The 16,092-nt window shown below is 38.7% G+C and overlaps 1 protein-coding gene across 5 annotated transcripts; it reads right to left on the bottom strand.

The window, feature by feature from the left end:
- Positions 1 to 345: 345 nt before the first annotated feature.
- Positions 346 to 15,762, bottom strand: LOC116732388 (ephrin type-A receptor 4). Of its 5 annotated transcripts, none has more exons than XM_032582511.1 (15): positions 15,431 to 15,762; positions 13,283 to 13,344; positions 11,706 to 12,324; positions 8,846 to 9,001; positions 7,583 to 7,915; positions 6,712 to 6,910; positions 6,165 to 6,262; positions 5,599 to 5,712; positions 5,327 to 5,407; positions 5,157 to 5,249; positions 4,477 to 4,598; positions 3,421 to 3,530; positions 3,148 to 3,307; positions 2,555 to 2,691; positions 346 to 1,369 (listed from the first exon to the last, which is right to left on the bottom strand). In XM_032582511.1, exons 1-15 carry the CDS (start codon positions 15,513 to 15,515, stop codon positions 1,108 to 1,110), a joined length of 2,631 nt encoding a protein of 876 aa, XP_032438402.1. In that variant the 5' UTR covers positions 15,516 to 15,762; the 3' UTR covers positions 346 to 1,107. The 5 variants fall into 5 exon arrangements, with proteins under 5 accessions (XP_032438402.1, XP_032438401.1, XP_032438400.1 ...); XM_032582510.1 differs by having other exon boundaries at positions 11,706 to 12,330; positions 13,289 to 13,344; positions 15,431 to 15,761; XM_032582509.1 differs by lacking the exon at positions 15,431 to 15,762 and adding an exon at positions 14,780 to 15,400.
- Between the last annotated feature and the right edge of the window lie 330 nt (positions 15,763 to 16,092).

Below are 16,092 nucleotides of genomic sequence, written 5' to 3'. Positions count from 1 at the left end.
CGTGTCGGCGGTGTTTGTTCTCCAACCAGTTCCTTGGGCACCTGAGTAGGAGTTAGAACACTATTATTAAGTAAATAAATAAATAATGCTATAAATACATGGAGAAATCTTGAAATAAATAAAATCTGCAAACCGGTGACTGCCAGCTTATATATATATATATAGGCAATGACTCCAACACTATCTATCTATCTATCTATCTATCTATCTATCTATCTATCTATCTATCTATCTATCTATCTATCTATATATATATATATATATATATATATATATATATATATATATAAATATTTTTTCTAGTCTACATCCCAGGAAAGAAAGATAAGATATAAAATAAATATATGAACTTTTCAATAATATCAATGTTTTATTGAAATTTACATTAAAAAGTTTCATATGTGACACTGCCACTGTGGCTCCAAGGAAAAGGTCTTGCAATCTGAAAGTTGTAGGTTCAATTCCAGTTTCCTTCTGCCACATGTTGATAAGATCCTTGTGAAAGCTGGTTGGATTTGGAAGAATTCTCCATTTTACCAATCCATTCGAATGCATAATGCATATGTCCAGGTAGTTTTTGTAAACATTGGAGGCTGGTCTTCATGCCTGGTAGATCCTCCTTTTTACAGGTGCTGTGTAAAGTTGGAACCAAATATCTACATATTCCATAAAACAGACATATAACCTGTTTTCTTACTGCCTGACATCCAACCACACTGAACTTCCTTGTTTCAAGGTCATTAGGGATAAAGTCAAAAGTTCACCTAGAGGATTACATTCCCTTAAAACAATTTGGGAAATAATCATATCATGACTTTCTAATCTTCTAGGTCAATTCAACACATTTGAGTTAACTGCAGGCGCACCAACATATCACACACACTGCTTCCTTTTGTGACATTATGGCAAAAACAGCAGAAATGAGCAAATATATCAGAATAAGGATTGTTGAAGATTGTTTGTCATGTATGTCTCTTGGTCTTATATGGACTGGTTGCCTGTCTCCTGCGTCTAGGTTAGAATAGAGATCCAGTCCCTATGGATCCTAAACCAGATTAAAGACGTCTGAACAGTAAAACAGTATTTAAGTCTGAATAACGGATGTAATCAGTGTGGCATTGCTCCATATCCTTCCGCACCCACAGGAGAAGATAGGTAGACATTCTCCTGTCTTCCTCCAGAGTCCGTCTCAGGATCCTCAGATACAGCAGCAGATGCAGCATCTAATCCTTGGTTGATGTAACTGGCCTCCTCCCAGGCTTCCAGAACCGGGAGCTCGGACAGAAGACCTTTCAGTTCGTCAAGCAGACCGCTAAAGTCTGGCCTCAGCAGCGGCTCTTGGTCCCAGCAGCTCTTCATGATTTTGTAGCTGGTTGAAGGGCAAGATGGGAGAAAAAGATTTAGACTTTTCTCACAATATTGATTGTTTTATTGAACATCTTGGTGCAGAAATCCTTCCTTACACAACGATGCTGAGTGTGATTTTCTTTGGTGTTGGAGTCATTCATTCCTCCACTAAAGACCTTCCCCATTCAAATCCCTCATAATATGTAGACAGTTTTTGTTCGAGCATGTTTTCCCATACTGTGAATGGGGAGAAATTTGATAGAACACAACTATCTTTGTTTTTTAAGATTTCCTCACATTTCAAATTGAATTAGGACTCTGGTCTATTTTCTCTTCCACAGACGAATTTGTCCTCTCTCAGAACCGGCCTTTCATCTGAAGAATGAAGAGGAATGTGATGCTGCAACCTAAACTCAGAAACTGGAATTTCCCATTTACAAATGTGGGAAATTTACAACTGTTTTCAGAATTCTGAGTTAGAAAATATAGAGTTTTCTATGTTAACCCTGACCTCGAAATCCAATATGCCTGCCATGTGCATAAAACATAGACGTTGCAATCATAAACTACTTATTTTCTCTGTTTATCTTTGGTTTTTCTCTAATTAGAACAGGAACAAAAAGGACTGGGCAACTATAAAACACATATAAAGTGGTGTTTTCATGTTCTCCTTGCTCTCTTACCTTTTCTCCTGATGCTCTTCCTTATTCTAAAGTCCAAATGTGTATGTTTGGATATTTTTGCTGAATAACTCAAGGTGCATTCATTTTTTTTGGTAAAGTTTCAGAATTGTTTCTTCAAATCTACTGATAAGAAGATTTGATAAGAAGGAACAAAACTAGCAGCTGTCAGAACGCTGCACCTGATTTCTAATAATTATCTGCAAAATCTATAAAACCTTACAGATTTTTGGATCTGTTCTTGTTCTTTTATTTATTTATTTATTTAAACTGATCTTTTCAGACTCTACTGACTGATTGTACAATCACCAATTAGAAGAGATCTCGGCAAAATATACATCCTCAAGGTGCATGAGGAACATAGTCCTTTTGCCTATTTTTCAAGATATGCAATATTCATTTCATTAAAAAAATGTATGCTAATTATTTTGTGATAAAATATGTTATTTTAAATAATGAAACTCCTACAAAAAGCAAAATTGTAGGTTATTTAAAGTTTCTCATCAAGAAAAAGCAGACCGACTCACAGCTTCTCGTCACACTCTGCAGGTGGTTTGAGTGTGTGTCCTGACAGCAGCAGCTCCAGCAGTTCATAGTTTTGGACAGCAGGATATGGAGTCTTTCCTCGGGACACAATCTCCCACATAGTTACTCCGAATGACCACTATGACATGGAGAAGAGGATTATAGGATGAAAGCAGCTGCTATGAGGCTTTTCTATCATCTACTGATCATGATGCATGTTTTCCAGAAAGCAAAGTAAGCGAGTCGATGAAATCTGCAGGTTTTACTCAGGTTGAGCTTTTTACCAGTTACAATAACAAACTGAACTTCATTGTATTGTTTTACACGTAGGATTGCTATGGTCCTATACCTTTGACCAACTAATATATATATATTTTAAATATTTTATGTCTCTTCCTTATGTTTGTTCTTTTTGCATTTTCAGATTCCATTTATCTGGCAGCAAGAATTACAGAGTTGTTATGTTTTCTTCTTTTTTGATCAGTAACTTGATCAGGAATATACAACTTTTTGGTGACAAAAGTTGATTGTTGTGTTAAGGCAACATGGAAATGAAACACTGCAGAAAAATAGAAACGTTGCTAGGCAAACTCACCACATCACTTTTGGTTGTGTAGACAGACTCAGACAGGCTCTCAATGGCCATCCACTTGATGGGCACACGGACAGTGACTGTTTGACGGTAGTAATTGCTGCTGTAGATTTTCTTAGAGAGGCCAAAGTCGGCCACACAGACCCGAAGATCATCCCCCAGCCTGTGCAGAGACAGATACATATTTCTATAGCATGGATCAAAGCATATGTACATCATTTTCATGCATTTTCCCATCTTAACCTGCATCTGCCCACCTTCAAAGGTCAGACTCACATGCAGTTGCGTGCAGCCAGGTCCCGATGCAGAAATCCCCTTGTGCTCAGATAGTCCATCCCCGCTGCGATGTCTATCATAAATCGCAGGAGCGTCTGGAAGGGAACAAACTGGAAGAGGAAAAACAGGAAGTTTTTTTTTTCTGAAACTAACTTCATTCCAGGCAGGATTATTTCCACGTCTAGAGAATATTTCTCCTGCACAGATTTCTGCTGAATGTTTAAACAATTCAAACAATTTATGAGCTCACAAGTATTGTTTTGTGTTGTTCATGTCTTATCTTGTTTGTGATTCAGATTTTCTTTGTTTTGGTCTTGATTTTTAAAGTTAAATAATTACTTCTTTAGTTTATATAGTGCGCTTCTATTGATACTGTGTGCCGATTATGACTTTTGTGAGCTTATGGGTCAGTTTTTTCACATTAATTTTACTTTTTTGTTGCTTGTGTTGACTAGTGTAATAGTACAATTGAACAAAACTTTTTTTATTTATTGTTTTAGCATCTCCTGGTTTCTCCTGCTCTCTGCCGCATCTGGCCGTCAGAGGTTCAGAGAATCTCTGACTTCCAGTCAAACATTGTTATGAAACACAAGGACACTGTAAGTAGATGAGTTATTAATGTCTCATGTTTCACAGAGATTTCTCAGGCACAGTGTCATTTTGGAAATGATTGTAAAAGTAAGGAAACGTCCAGATGAGCATCCTGACTGAGATCCACATTGACTGACTGCAGCCAGAGGAGCAGCTACTGAATACTGACTGAAGGGGGCAGTATTTATCAAATCACTCATCTGATGATAAATAAAATAATGTGTCATTATTGTGTAAAATAAATTTTCAGTTTGATATTAAATAGGTTTTATTGCAATATTTGTAAAAAAAGAAAAAGAAAAAAAGTCTGATTATGTTGCTCATGATTGATTTGCAAAAGCCATTAAGAAACACAATGACTCACCAAGGAGGTGAGTTTCTTTTTAAGCACTGTATGTACACAGGGGTGTGTGTGTGCGTGTGTGTGTGTGTGTGTGTGTGTGTGTCCTCATAACGGCACCTCACCATTGGAATGTCCCCATAGCGTGTAGCAATGAGAAAGCGTCGCAGGTCTCCATGTTTCATGTACGGCAGGATGACCAGAGGAACAGGAACAGGAGAATCTTCCTCCTTCTTTAAAGTGACACCTGCAGGAAAAACACACGTATAAACTAGAGCAACTGATTTAAAAACCCACAGTACCCAATCCCTCCCCCAAATCCACCCAGATTAATAATGATCTCTATGGAATATGTTTCATGTGACTCCATACAGCCCAAAAAATCATTGGCTGCCCTCTCCCCTCACTGGAGGACCTGCACAGCGACCGCTGTCTAAGAAAAGCACAACACATCACAAAGGACACTTCTCAACCCGGACCTTCTCTGTTCACACTGCTGCCTTCAGGCAGAAGATGCAGAGCAATCAGAACAAGAACCAACCGTCTCAGAGACAGTTTTTACCCGATAGCAATAACAAAACTAAATGCAATCAAAAACAACCATTAATCATCATAAATGATGTATGTGAGAATGTGGCTGTTCTTATTTAGTGGATTTATCTGATCTTATCTTATCTTATCTTATCTTATCTTATCTTATCTTATCTTATCTTATCTTATCTTATCTTATCTTTGACTGAGGGGACAGGAGGATCTGAAAGGAGTCTGGGCTCAGTTCTAATCATTCCTCTGTGTTCTCGCTTACCAAGCAGCCTGACAACGTTTTCATGATCAAAGTTCTTCATTATCTCAGCCTCTTTCAAAAACTCCTCCAAGTCCCGCTGGTTGTGGATTCCAACTGCAACCAGAGAAAATGATGAGAAAGGAGAGCTGGTCAAGCAGACGTCTGATGAAGCTTCTCTGTTGGCTCCAAACCTCTCATGGTTTTCACAGCCACCCTGACGTCAGCACCAGCCTGCGGCGTGAAGATCCCCTCATACACTAACCCAAACTCTCCTGTAAGTGGAAGCTGATGTTACTTAGGAAGCATTTGCGTCATCAGGCTGCCATCGCAGTATGTTCTTCTACTGCTCTGTTTGTAAAAACAGCTCCAAACATCCTGTCACCTTCATTTACTACAGAGTCACATGTCTTGTTCATGTCTTGTTCATGTAAGCAGCATGCAGAAACTATTGTTCTGGTCTGACCTTTGCCCAGCTCCTTGCCCAGGGTCAGTTGGTTTCTTTCCACCAAGACGTCCTTCAGACTGTCCAACAAGCGTCCACCAACCCCCTCCAGCAGCTGGGCCGCGCCCTGCTGATCTGAAGCACAACAAAAATCCTCATTTAAAAAGAAAAATGCAACTTCTAACATTTCTTAGCAAACTCTTGGCTATCACATAAAGAAATTCCTCTTATGATATGATAGTTTTCAGATCTGCACAGCTCACTGAAAGAATACTGACTGTATCACAAAGTTCTTTGATGCACCTTTCTGTTCATCATGTCTCAGATGAACAATTTTCTTGTTTGCTTCAGTTTTAGTTTTGAATGTGATTAAAATGTGACCAGCTCTGTGACTTATGCTAGTAAACAGATTCCAAAGAGACCCAGTTCTCCTTCAAATCAATTCTTTGGGAAAATATAGAAAAGCATGAAAATAAAAGCAGTTTTGGGAAAGTTAGAATAAAATTTAGTTTTAGAATAAAATTTAGTTTGGCAAACTTAGTTAAAATCATGACTGACCCCCAGAGTTCAGATAACTAAACACTCACTGTGAGGCAGCTGAGCTCCGGTCTCTGTAATGCTTGGTGGATGGTAGGAGATCTGAGCGTTCCCTGGGAGGAGCTGCATTTCATGGTCCGGTTCTGACCTGGAGGGCCGGTGTGGTTTCAGCACAATCATTATTAGTTCTGTACTGCATGAAAGCATGAAACGTAATGTTATCACTTCTCATTGCTCAGAGGACAGAGACATTAACTCAGCTGCACCTTTTTAAGCATCTAAAAGTTATTTCATACATACTGATACATTAAACAGACTGCACTGATTTAATACAACTTTGATTTAAACAATAAATAAATTAGGATAAATGTTTTTAATGGACTCAAACTGCACTTATTTTAAATAAATAGCACCAAATATGGACATTTATTTGGAATGTATTTATTATGATTTAACCAATCAGAGATTGTCCGAAATATATGTGTGTGTGTATGGAGGGGTGCGTGTGTGTGTGTAAAAAACAAAAATAGGATTCACACTGAGGACAGACAAGATTGACAAAATGAGTAAAAGAGTCAGCTGGAAGTCTACTGTTACCTGAGCTTAGTGTAGTTTTTGTGAATGAAGTACATGACGACAAAGATCACAGCTGTCAGCAACACAGTGCTGAGTAAAACCACGACTGTGAGCCATGTGGACTGGAACTGGGACCACCTGTGAGCCGGAGCCTGAGCCGGAGCGGCTCCACCAGCCGAGTCGTCTAACACAGGAGCCCCAGTGATCACCACAGTCCTCCCTGAAGCAGAACAGGAGGAGGCGGGTCAGGCATTCTGACGGGAGCCACAGATCAAAATGCTGCCCAGTGACTGGGGTGTATTTACTGAGCCTGCAGGTGAAGTAAATCATGGATATTTACCCTGTGGATGTGCTGAAATGTGAAATTTGATAACTCACAGTGTGAGGTTAAGGCTTAGCATTTTACTTTTGGAAATTGTGGAGAATTCACTATTTAGACCAATATTATACTTTTTAGATTGTCATGAAGAGCAGCTCCTATTAGTTTTTCCAAAGAAACTCCTTGTAGCTCATAAATGATGAAGTGCTTATAATTATCTTAACAATCCAAAAGTGTTTAAAAGTTTAGTTTATATACTTTAGATCAACATTTAGCACCATCTACTTCATAGCATCAAACCTGGAGAACCAACATTTGGTTTCATGCCTTCCTTTTTCTTCTTTTGCTCTTTTCCTTTGGTTTGTTGTTTTGTTATTTCCTTCTAATTTATGTAAAACACTTTGAATTGCCTTGTGGCTGAAAATGTGCTATATAAATGAAATTACCTTACCTTTGCAACAGAAGTAGTAGATATGCAGCATTATGAAGCATTTTTAATGTCTGGTTCATTGAAGCTAACCCATCAAACCCAGGATGATGGTGCAATCCCATCTCTCTGATAGGCTGACTTACTTCTGTGCAAGATGACAGTCGCAGTGGATGAATGTGGCGCTGGCTGCAGAGAGGAGATGTGATTCCAGGCCTGCACTGACAGTCTGTAGTCAAGCTGGTGGTTCAGTCCCAGGACGGTGACCGACGTGTCGTTCAGTCCATCAGAGTCTGGCAGGAAAAGCACCTGGTTCCCACACGGCTCCCACCGACCTCCCATCTCTGCTGCCTTTTCACACTTTACTTGGTATTTTACGTTTGTCCGGCCTTCCCGGTCGTGGGGGCCGTCCCATTTCAGGACCAGCACTGAGTCGTTAACAGCCCTGGTTGTTAGATTTAGAGGAGCAGAGGGCGGCTCTGTGGAAGAAAACACACACACACACACACACACACCCCTCCTATCATCCTTCTGCACAGCACTTTGTGTAGCAACGTTTCTATGACTTTGTGGAGAACAAAAGTTTCATAAATGAATTTTTGACTAAGGATGTGATTTGTATTTTTTCATTACATTTCACTAGTGTTCACTAAATATTTACATATTGCAGAAATATGGTTTGCTGTGATTCATGTGGGAGAAACTGAAGCAATAACTTCAATAGCTTCACTTTCAGTTCTCCAGCAGCAGTCGGTTTCAAACAGTGAGAGTAAAATCCTCTTACCACCATTAAATCCAGGTCAACAGAGTGTGGCTCTTTTCTTATTTAATATTTGCTTATTTCAGCCGTTTTATTTCCCTAACATTTTTATATCCTGCATATCATACTCCATTCAACTTCAGAGTTGTTGATTTTCTTATATTCCTGTCTACCTTACGCCTTTCATACTTTTTCACATTGTCATGTTACAACCATAAACTGAAGCAGGTTTTATTGGACTCTGTGTGGTAAATATAGCAGCACATTACTGGAAAGAAGAAATGTCTTTTTGTACAAATACAAACCTGAAAAGTGTGTGTTTATTCAGGTGTAGATTATAAAACAATATCCCAACTTTGAACATCTTATGGAGAACTGTCCCATCCATCATCCACAGACAGACAGAATACAGCCCAGCAGGGAGAATCTGTTGACTGGATGACTAATGGTTGTGCAGTGATGAACTTGTGCATGTCTACAGAACACAGATCTGGTTGTTATGGAGAATGGAGGTAAATACAGGTGGATCTATACAGCAGACTGGAGGCTGTACAAGCACCCAGAGTTTGTACAGCTTGTACAAACAGATGAATCCACATAAACATGTTTAAAACTCCTGATTACAAGCAGAAAATAACTGATTCCTTACTACTGCAGCCAAGGTCATGGGGGTCAGAGGGCAGGCGGCTGAATCCCTGCAGGCACTCGCAGCTCTCTGACCCCTCCCTGGGGGTCCTGCTGTTTGGTGGGCACAGCTGGCATTCTCCTCCCCAATTGGTGGGTTTGTAGTAGCCCATCCTGCAGGCTGTGGGACAAACAGGGATCATCTCTTACCGTTTATAGTGTAATTTCCAAAGCGCAACCACGATCTTCTGAATTATGAGATTGCATCTTCAAAAATTTGAACAAAATAGCATTTTTTTTGTCATTTCTTTTGTGGCCACGCTTTTTAAACATTCCCTTTATTAAATCTGTCTGTGTTAAAGATTCGTATATTTATATCAGACAACTTGTGTCTGGGTTTACAACAACAAAACAGCAGGGGGCGTTATCTCAAACAACTACCTTCAAAATGAATCTATGATTGTAACAACTACATGATGACCATGTTTCAAACACACCTCCACAGTTTTAAATTCTCTGCTTTTCTTTCTTTTCTGCTAAATTCTTCACAGCACATTAAACAGGCATATGACTATTATAACATGACTTTAATCATTTTTTTTGATAATTATAGAATCGGGAAATAATATATTTCATTAAATTGAGACAAGGGGAAGTATTAAATAAATGTTCACTTCTTCCTTCTGCTTTTCAAACAGAAAAGTCGTGGTAAACAAATGATTTTCTTCTTGGTTATGTATGCACAGGTTTTGTTTTCTGACTGTTTCCTTTTTTTGCCTTTAAAAATTTGTTTGAAATAAATAAATACAATCACAATCAACCAAAACAACCATTGAGCACACAATCCAGCACAAATATCCCAGGTAAAGAAATATATTCATGTTCATTCCAAAGACAGGCTGCCGTTAAAACGTCACATAAACACCAATTAAGTTCAAGCATTTAAATAGCAACACAGAGTTACTATTTAATAACTTACTTTCTTGTTGAAGCTTTAAGATATGAAGCATTTTTTCACTTTAGGGAACTAAAATGTTTCTTTTATTAAAATGTCCTTGATAAACCTCATACTGTTTATGACAGAAAGTCGGGTTATGTTTTACCATGAAATGCTGTTGCATAACAGAGGAAAACAAGAAATGCAAAAACTTGATTTTTAAATTTTTTTTTAAGAAATGCAAAACTGAGAAAACATGAAGCCAAATTTCCAACATAAAGTCCTCCTTCAGAATGGGAAGGAAGACAACAGAGAAAATGAGGATGTGAAAGTCATGAGTTGACTTTTCCAAAGCCACCAAGAATAAATTGTTCATAAATAATCACATGAGAATATAATCAACACACCAACTTTGGGCGTTTTTTTAAAAAACCCCAAATTGTTCCAATAATTTGTTCTGAATGAAATGCTGAGAGCATAACAACATTACTTTGCTATGATTCAGAATTCATCCATTCATTGATCTGCAGCACAGGAAATATGATCCAAGAAATATGAAAAATCCATTTTTGTCTAATTTTAAAAACTGCAGCCTGTTTCAGTCTCTACATCATGAGACCATAGTTCACTTTCAAGTAGCTAACAGAGAAAAAAGTCATTAGGAAGAAGGAAAAACGTCTTCCTGAACTGAATGACTGATCATGTCATTCAGTTTTTTGAAGTGGGCTTCTGGGTGTTTGTGAGCAGTTATTATCTTACTTGCAGTGAGAATTCTTCTTGGTTTTTCCTGTAGGCTGAAACTAACACAAACTTCAAGCAGAGTTTATTTTCAAAGCTGAAAGTCTTAAAAACTTGTCAAGGTCTAAAATCTCCCAGCAGATGGTTTAACCCTCCTGTTAGGTTCGTTTCTAGGGTACAGCAAAAATGTTCGTGGGTCAGTTTGACCCGGGGAGTATTTAATCATGCAATAGTGTCAGAATCCAAAAAATCCCTCCAAAACATTTTTGTATCTGATTATTAACTCAAATAGTAACCATTTCAATCAATATTTGTGCAATGATGATTTATTATTTCTCAGAAATTAAGGATAAATAACAACAACCTGCTCATTTACTCATTTGGGCATAAAAAATTGAATTTACATTTTTAATGTCCACTGAAAAAAACTTAGACACAAAAAAACAATAATTTCCTTGAAATTTATCTTTGATAAATTTTTTTTATATTACACTTTTTTTTTAATGGGTGATCTTTATAATTGAACTTGAGACACACATACTGTTCAGGGTCAAATTGACCCGCTGATTAAAATCAAGATAAATGAGTCATGCAGAGAGTATTTATATTTCCTCCACTTCTGCTGAGTGTCACTCAGTGTGGGTGGAGTTTGTCCACAGGAACAGAAAAGATTCCTGTCAAAAGTTGTGTGAACACCTGCTTTCTCGCAGTTTCCTAGTGAAGTAAAGAGAATAGTGAGAAAGTGGGCTTGTGTGTGTCGGCGTGTGCATGTATGTGTGTGGTGTGTTGTGTTTGTGTGTGTGTGGTGAAATATGGTTCATAGCTGCAAGGAAACATATAGCAATGGACATTTTACCATAACAGGAGGGTTAAATCAGCTCTGTGCTAAAATGAGACCCGCGTCTCCCTGACATCATCTCTGTAGAAAAGTTAAAGCAGAGAAATAAAAAAAAAAAATCCATGCTGATTCAAGTGATTATAGTTCCAAATATCATCAAATCAGTCACAAGTTTTATTCCTTTCTTTCTGTGTGCAGAAATAAAGAATAGGATCAAAGCAGCTCAGTTCATTTTGCTCACGGTTAAATTTTATTTGGAAGGTTTTATTTTACATAGTGAAGATATTGCTATCATGTGTGACCTGAGAATATTTTGAACAACAGCGCAGGTCATGACTCTCCTTGTATCAGCCGTACAAATGTGTTTCCTACCTTCACATGTGTGACCTCTCTCCTCCAGGCCTGGCCCACAGGAGCAGCCGCCTTGCTGTGAGCTCCACGCTCCGTCCAGGCCGCACTCTCTGACAGGAGGGGCCGACTGCACGGCGCCCGCCACACAGCGACCCCACACCGGCTCTGCGCCGGCCCCCGTCCTCGGGAACGACGTCAGGTTGGAGACGAGGTCAGGGCATGCTTTGTAATACACTCTGATGGAAGCGATGAACACACACTCTCCCGTGTAGGAGAAGCCGAGCTGGAAGCCTTTGCGTGAGACCGGACCCAGGCTCAGGGACACGCTGCGGTTCAGGTGACTGGATATGGAGTCCAGACCATCGGAACTGGAGAACAGTTTGGAATTCTGGAGGTCCAGGACACTCGGACCTTTTGGGAATTTGGAGGAGGTATTGTCTGTGTCAAAAAGATGAACTTTCAGCGGACTGAGCTCACCAGACGACTCTCCCTCCTGAGCAACTGAAATATCTATCAGTAAATGGTGGGCTTCTCTGCGCTCCATCCACTTGCTTAAGACTGATCTCCATCCGGAGTTTCTACAGGCCTGGAGTACGGGCTCAGAACCTCCAGAACCAAACGGTAGTCGAATTTCACTCCACTGTAATTTAAAGAAAAAGGCATAAAAAAGTCAGCCATGGTCGAACATGTTGAGGGCTGTCAGAACCAATTCCATGTCTTGTTGACAATTCTTTGCAAAATGTCTGTGAATGTGAATCTTTAAGTATTAGCACGTATTCTTAATGAGTTTTAAAGATATGGGCTTTGACTGGACCATTGTAACTCCTTGTTCTAAACCTTGCGGTCCATTGCAGCTCTGGCTGCAGGTTCAGAGTGACTGTCTGTTTCTCCTCTGTCAGTTTCCCTGCCCATCACCTCCACAACATGATGCTGCCAACACCATGTTTCATTGATTGTAGTTTGCTTTCACTGCATTTCCTCTCCACTCTTTGAATGAAATGAAATTCAGTTCAGTTTATTCAGGTAGCACCAATTCTCAACACCAGTTCTTTCATAACAGTCAGTGTGATTCTGGTTCTCAAACAATGCAGTCATGTTCAGTTTATTACTTAAGTTGATTTAAAAGGAAACCCAGCAAATTCCATCAACTCACTGACTCACAGCAATTCCTCACACTGAACATGCATGCAGTGACAGCAGAATGGAATCCCCACCCCCTTAACAGGAAGAAACCCCCAGCAGAAGCAGAGCCTGGTTCAGTATGAGTGAGAGTTTTAGTGCTGACTGTACAGACTGGCCATGAAGTTCTGAATTATATCAGTGGTGACATCACTTCTCCACTCTGTCCTCTTCAGAGATTATGATGCCCAGCAGACAGAGACAGAAAAGACAAACATCAATGAAGACCAGCCTGGAGTAAACTTAGAATCAAGCCGGTGCGGCTGTGGACCGTATGGGAGAGTACCCAGAACCTAGTCATGGATGTAAGTGGAGAACAGCACCAGCTTCACTCAGAAAGCTCAGTGCTCTGAGACAGAGTGAACAAATCCACCTCCACAAAGATTATATGGAACTGTAAGTGTAGAAGATTCACTCACCTGTCCGAGCGGTTCTGACGTCCATCCCAGCCTGGCCGCTTTACCAGAGTTGAAAAGTTCTACTGCAGAGAGGAGAACGTCCCACCATCACTTGGTTTAGTTACATTTATGTCTCATTTGAACCAACAGAACAATAACAGAATCAGAACAGTTTGTGGTTTCAGGGCTCCAGATGTAAATGTTGACAAGCATTCTGTGGATCAGTGGATTCCTTTTCACTCATGCCTCTCAAACAGGTGCAGAAAATAATGAATTTCAAACATCAGTTCCAAATAAACCCCCCAAAAACCCCTGTTTTTTGTTTTGCTGAATTTGATTGATTGATTGACTTGGTTTGAATGACAATTTTCTGTCACTTTCAATTAGCGAGAGTTGGAAGTAATTACAGTTGGTAGATGGTTTTGAAGGTATTTTTTTTTTCAAACCCAAAATCACTTAAAAACTACAACAAAACGTTTTTAAACTAAGTAACAGTGTTGTGTTTGTTCATTTTTTTGTTTATTTTTTTAAACATTTTTGGAATCCTTCATGAAGAAGAACGCTTTTCACTCAGCCAACATAAAACTTAGTGAAAGTTTCATTTCCTGACTTGTGGCAGGGTTAGGGTTCAGTAGGCAGGCAGGAAGGAGGGTGAGGAGAGGGGGGAAGACATGTGGCAAAGGTCGTCGGGACCGGGAGTTGAACCCACGACGTCCGCGTCGAGGACAAAGGCCTCCAAACGTGGGGCGTGCTAACCCCCTGCGCCACCACAGCACGCCCCAAATTTAAGTCATTTTTGAACAAAATTTGCTTTTTGCCATAAAAAAAAACTACACAACTCTTCAGACAAAATACTTGTTTTTACCTCCACTATAGGAAATATGTTTCGATTTTTAAATTAAATACCAAATTTTATTTTTGTACTGATGTAAATCAGTTAATTACGTTTAGCACGCTTCCTAGATGAATAGAACATGACATAAAAAGCACATAATTTGCAATCTTTGGGAAGAAGATTTATAAAAAAGAATATTCCTATATTTGTGAAAATGTGCTTTTGTTGGACATCTAGAAAACATTAATAACCTAGCAATTTTAAAAAAAAATTACCTTTACATTTTAAAACATTGCTCTTCATTTGAATCATGTTTGGTCAAAGTTAAGAGCCACAGCAGAGGCTCAAAGAGCCACTTGCAGCTCCGAACATAAATAAATCTATTTCACAGTATCAGATTTTATAACATTGGGTTACAAAAAAATATCTTTTGGAAGTTCTCTATGTTTGTTCAACTGAATTAGGACTATTTTTGAATGGCTGAATCCAAAAATGACAACCATGTTTCTCAATCAGGTCAGGTTTTTATTCTCATTTGATTTGAAGAAATCTCATCTTCTAACTAAATCGATGACATTTTTGTGACATTATCAGTTCGTTTCTGTTAATATTTCTCATCCAAAAAAGGTTTTAGGAGAAAAAAAAAGTTTTCTAACAGAGTGTATTAATTAAATGTTACAAACTTGGATTTCTGTAGATTGAGTAATAAACACTGGTAAATGTAAGTACATGTGAACTGAACATGACGTCTTCATTGTGTAAAATTCTCCGTCTCTGTTCTGTCCTGATGGAATCTCTCCTCCTGCTCATCACTCATTGATCAGATTCTCCAGATGTGAGAACAAGTCCTGCATTTTGATGCTCATGTTGTTCCATAGTTCAGAAAGTTGACCTGATTGAGCAAAACCAATGGGATTTTAGGATTCAGCTCATCAACATGACCCTAAAACAGATGAAAAACAGACAAGTTTTTCCCTGTTGACCAGTGTGATCAACAGGCCCATATGTGAAACATACTCTGTTCCTCTCAGGCTGGACTCCATTCGTCTCGAATGTTGGAGTTTCTAGAAGCAAAATTTCTCTGCCTTTTATACATTCAACCACTAAACAGAAGGTTTTCACACATGAACAGCATTAGTTAATAGAACTTCGTTAATGAAATGCAAATTCTCAAAAGCGCTAATAAAGAGTTTCTGCAATTCCAATAATTTTCTTTTCCACAGCTGCATTTCTTCAGTTTCCAGGGAATTATAATCACATGTTGTTCTTTTGTGTTTTTACCTGCCAGCAATCCATTTTCTCCACTTGAATATCTCAAATCATGAATGACCCACCTTCCTCTGCCAAAGGCTGTGTGTCACAGTCAGTGGTCCACATTAGCATCCACAACAGAACAGAAGCAGGTCCAGCAGACTCCATATTGTCCCGTGAACAGTCTGAATCCTTTAATCCTGTTGCTGCTGGTCAGGCTGCAGTTCTGATGGACGTTCTGGGTTTACATCTAACACAAGATGACTCAGACATTTCTTTCCCCAAATCGGCCTTCCTCTTCGAAAGTATACACCCACATCACATTGCTCTGAATGCTGAATTGACTTGAATTAAATCAGACCATCAAATTGTTTTTTTTCATTTCAATAAGGATGAAACAGCACATTTTATTAGCAAAATAAGAAGTAATAAAAAGATGTAACGCAGACTAGAATTAATCTATTTTTCAGTTATTATAAATTAGGCAATTCTAAACAAATGAGTTTTAGAAAATAAAGCAGCTAATTTGAAATCCAACATCTATTTTGCATGATGAAAAAAATCTGTTGTCTATCAATTCAACTCAATTAATATTTTATCATGTGCGTTTTGTTACACAGTACAGAAAGACAATCAACAGTATTGCACTTTTTCTTTTTACCAAAAAGCAACTGTCATAACAGTTTTTTTTTTACACACAGTAAAGGTTTATTATTGTAATTATATAAATGTGAAGTAATTACGT

This window comes from Xiphophorus hellerii, chromosome 14, assembly GCF_003331165.1.
Source record: "Xiphophorus hellerii strain 12219 chromosome 14, Xiphophorus_hellerii-4.1, whole genome shotgun sequence".
Taxonomy (NCBI): domain Eukaryota; kingdom Metazoa; phylum Chordata; class Actinopteri; order Cyprinodontiformes; family Poeciliidae; genus Xiphophorus; species Xiphophorus hellerii.
Note: the sequence above shows the minus strand (reverse complement) of the source record. Positions and strands in the feature narration are given on the sequence as shown.

Coding starts and splice junctions, on each gene's coding strand:
- LOC116732388 (XM_032582509.1), bottom strand. CDS start 14,906: ATGAGCAGGAGGAGAGATTCCATCAGGACAGAACAGAGACGGAGAATT. Junction 13,345..14,779: donor CTCAATCTACAGAAATCCAA/GTTTGTAACATT, acceptor TCCTCTCTGCAG/TAGAACTTTTCAACTCTGGT. Junction 4,599..5,156: donor AAACGTTGTCAGGCTGCTTG/GTAAGCGAGAAC, acceptor TTTTTCCTGCAG/GTGTCACTTTAAAGAAGGAG.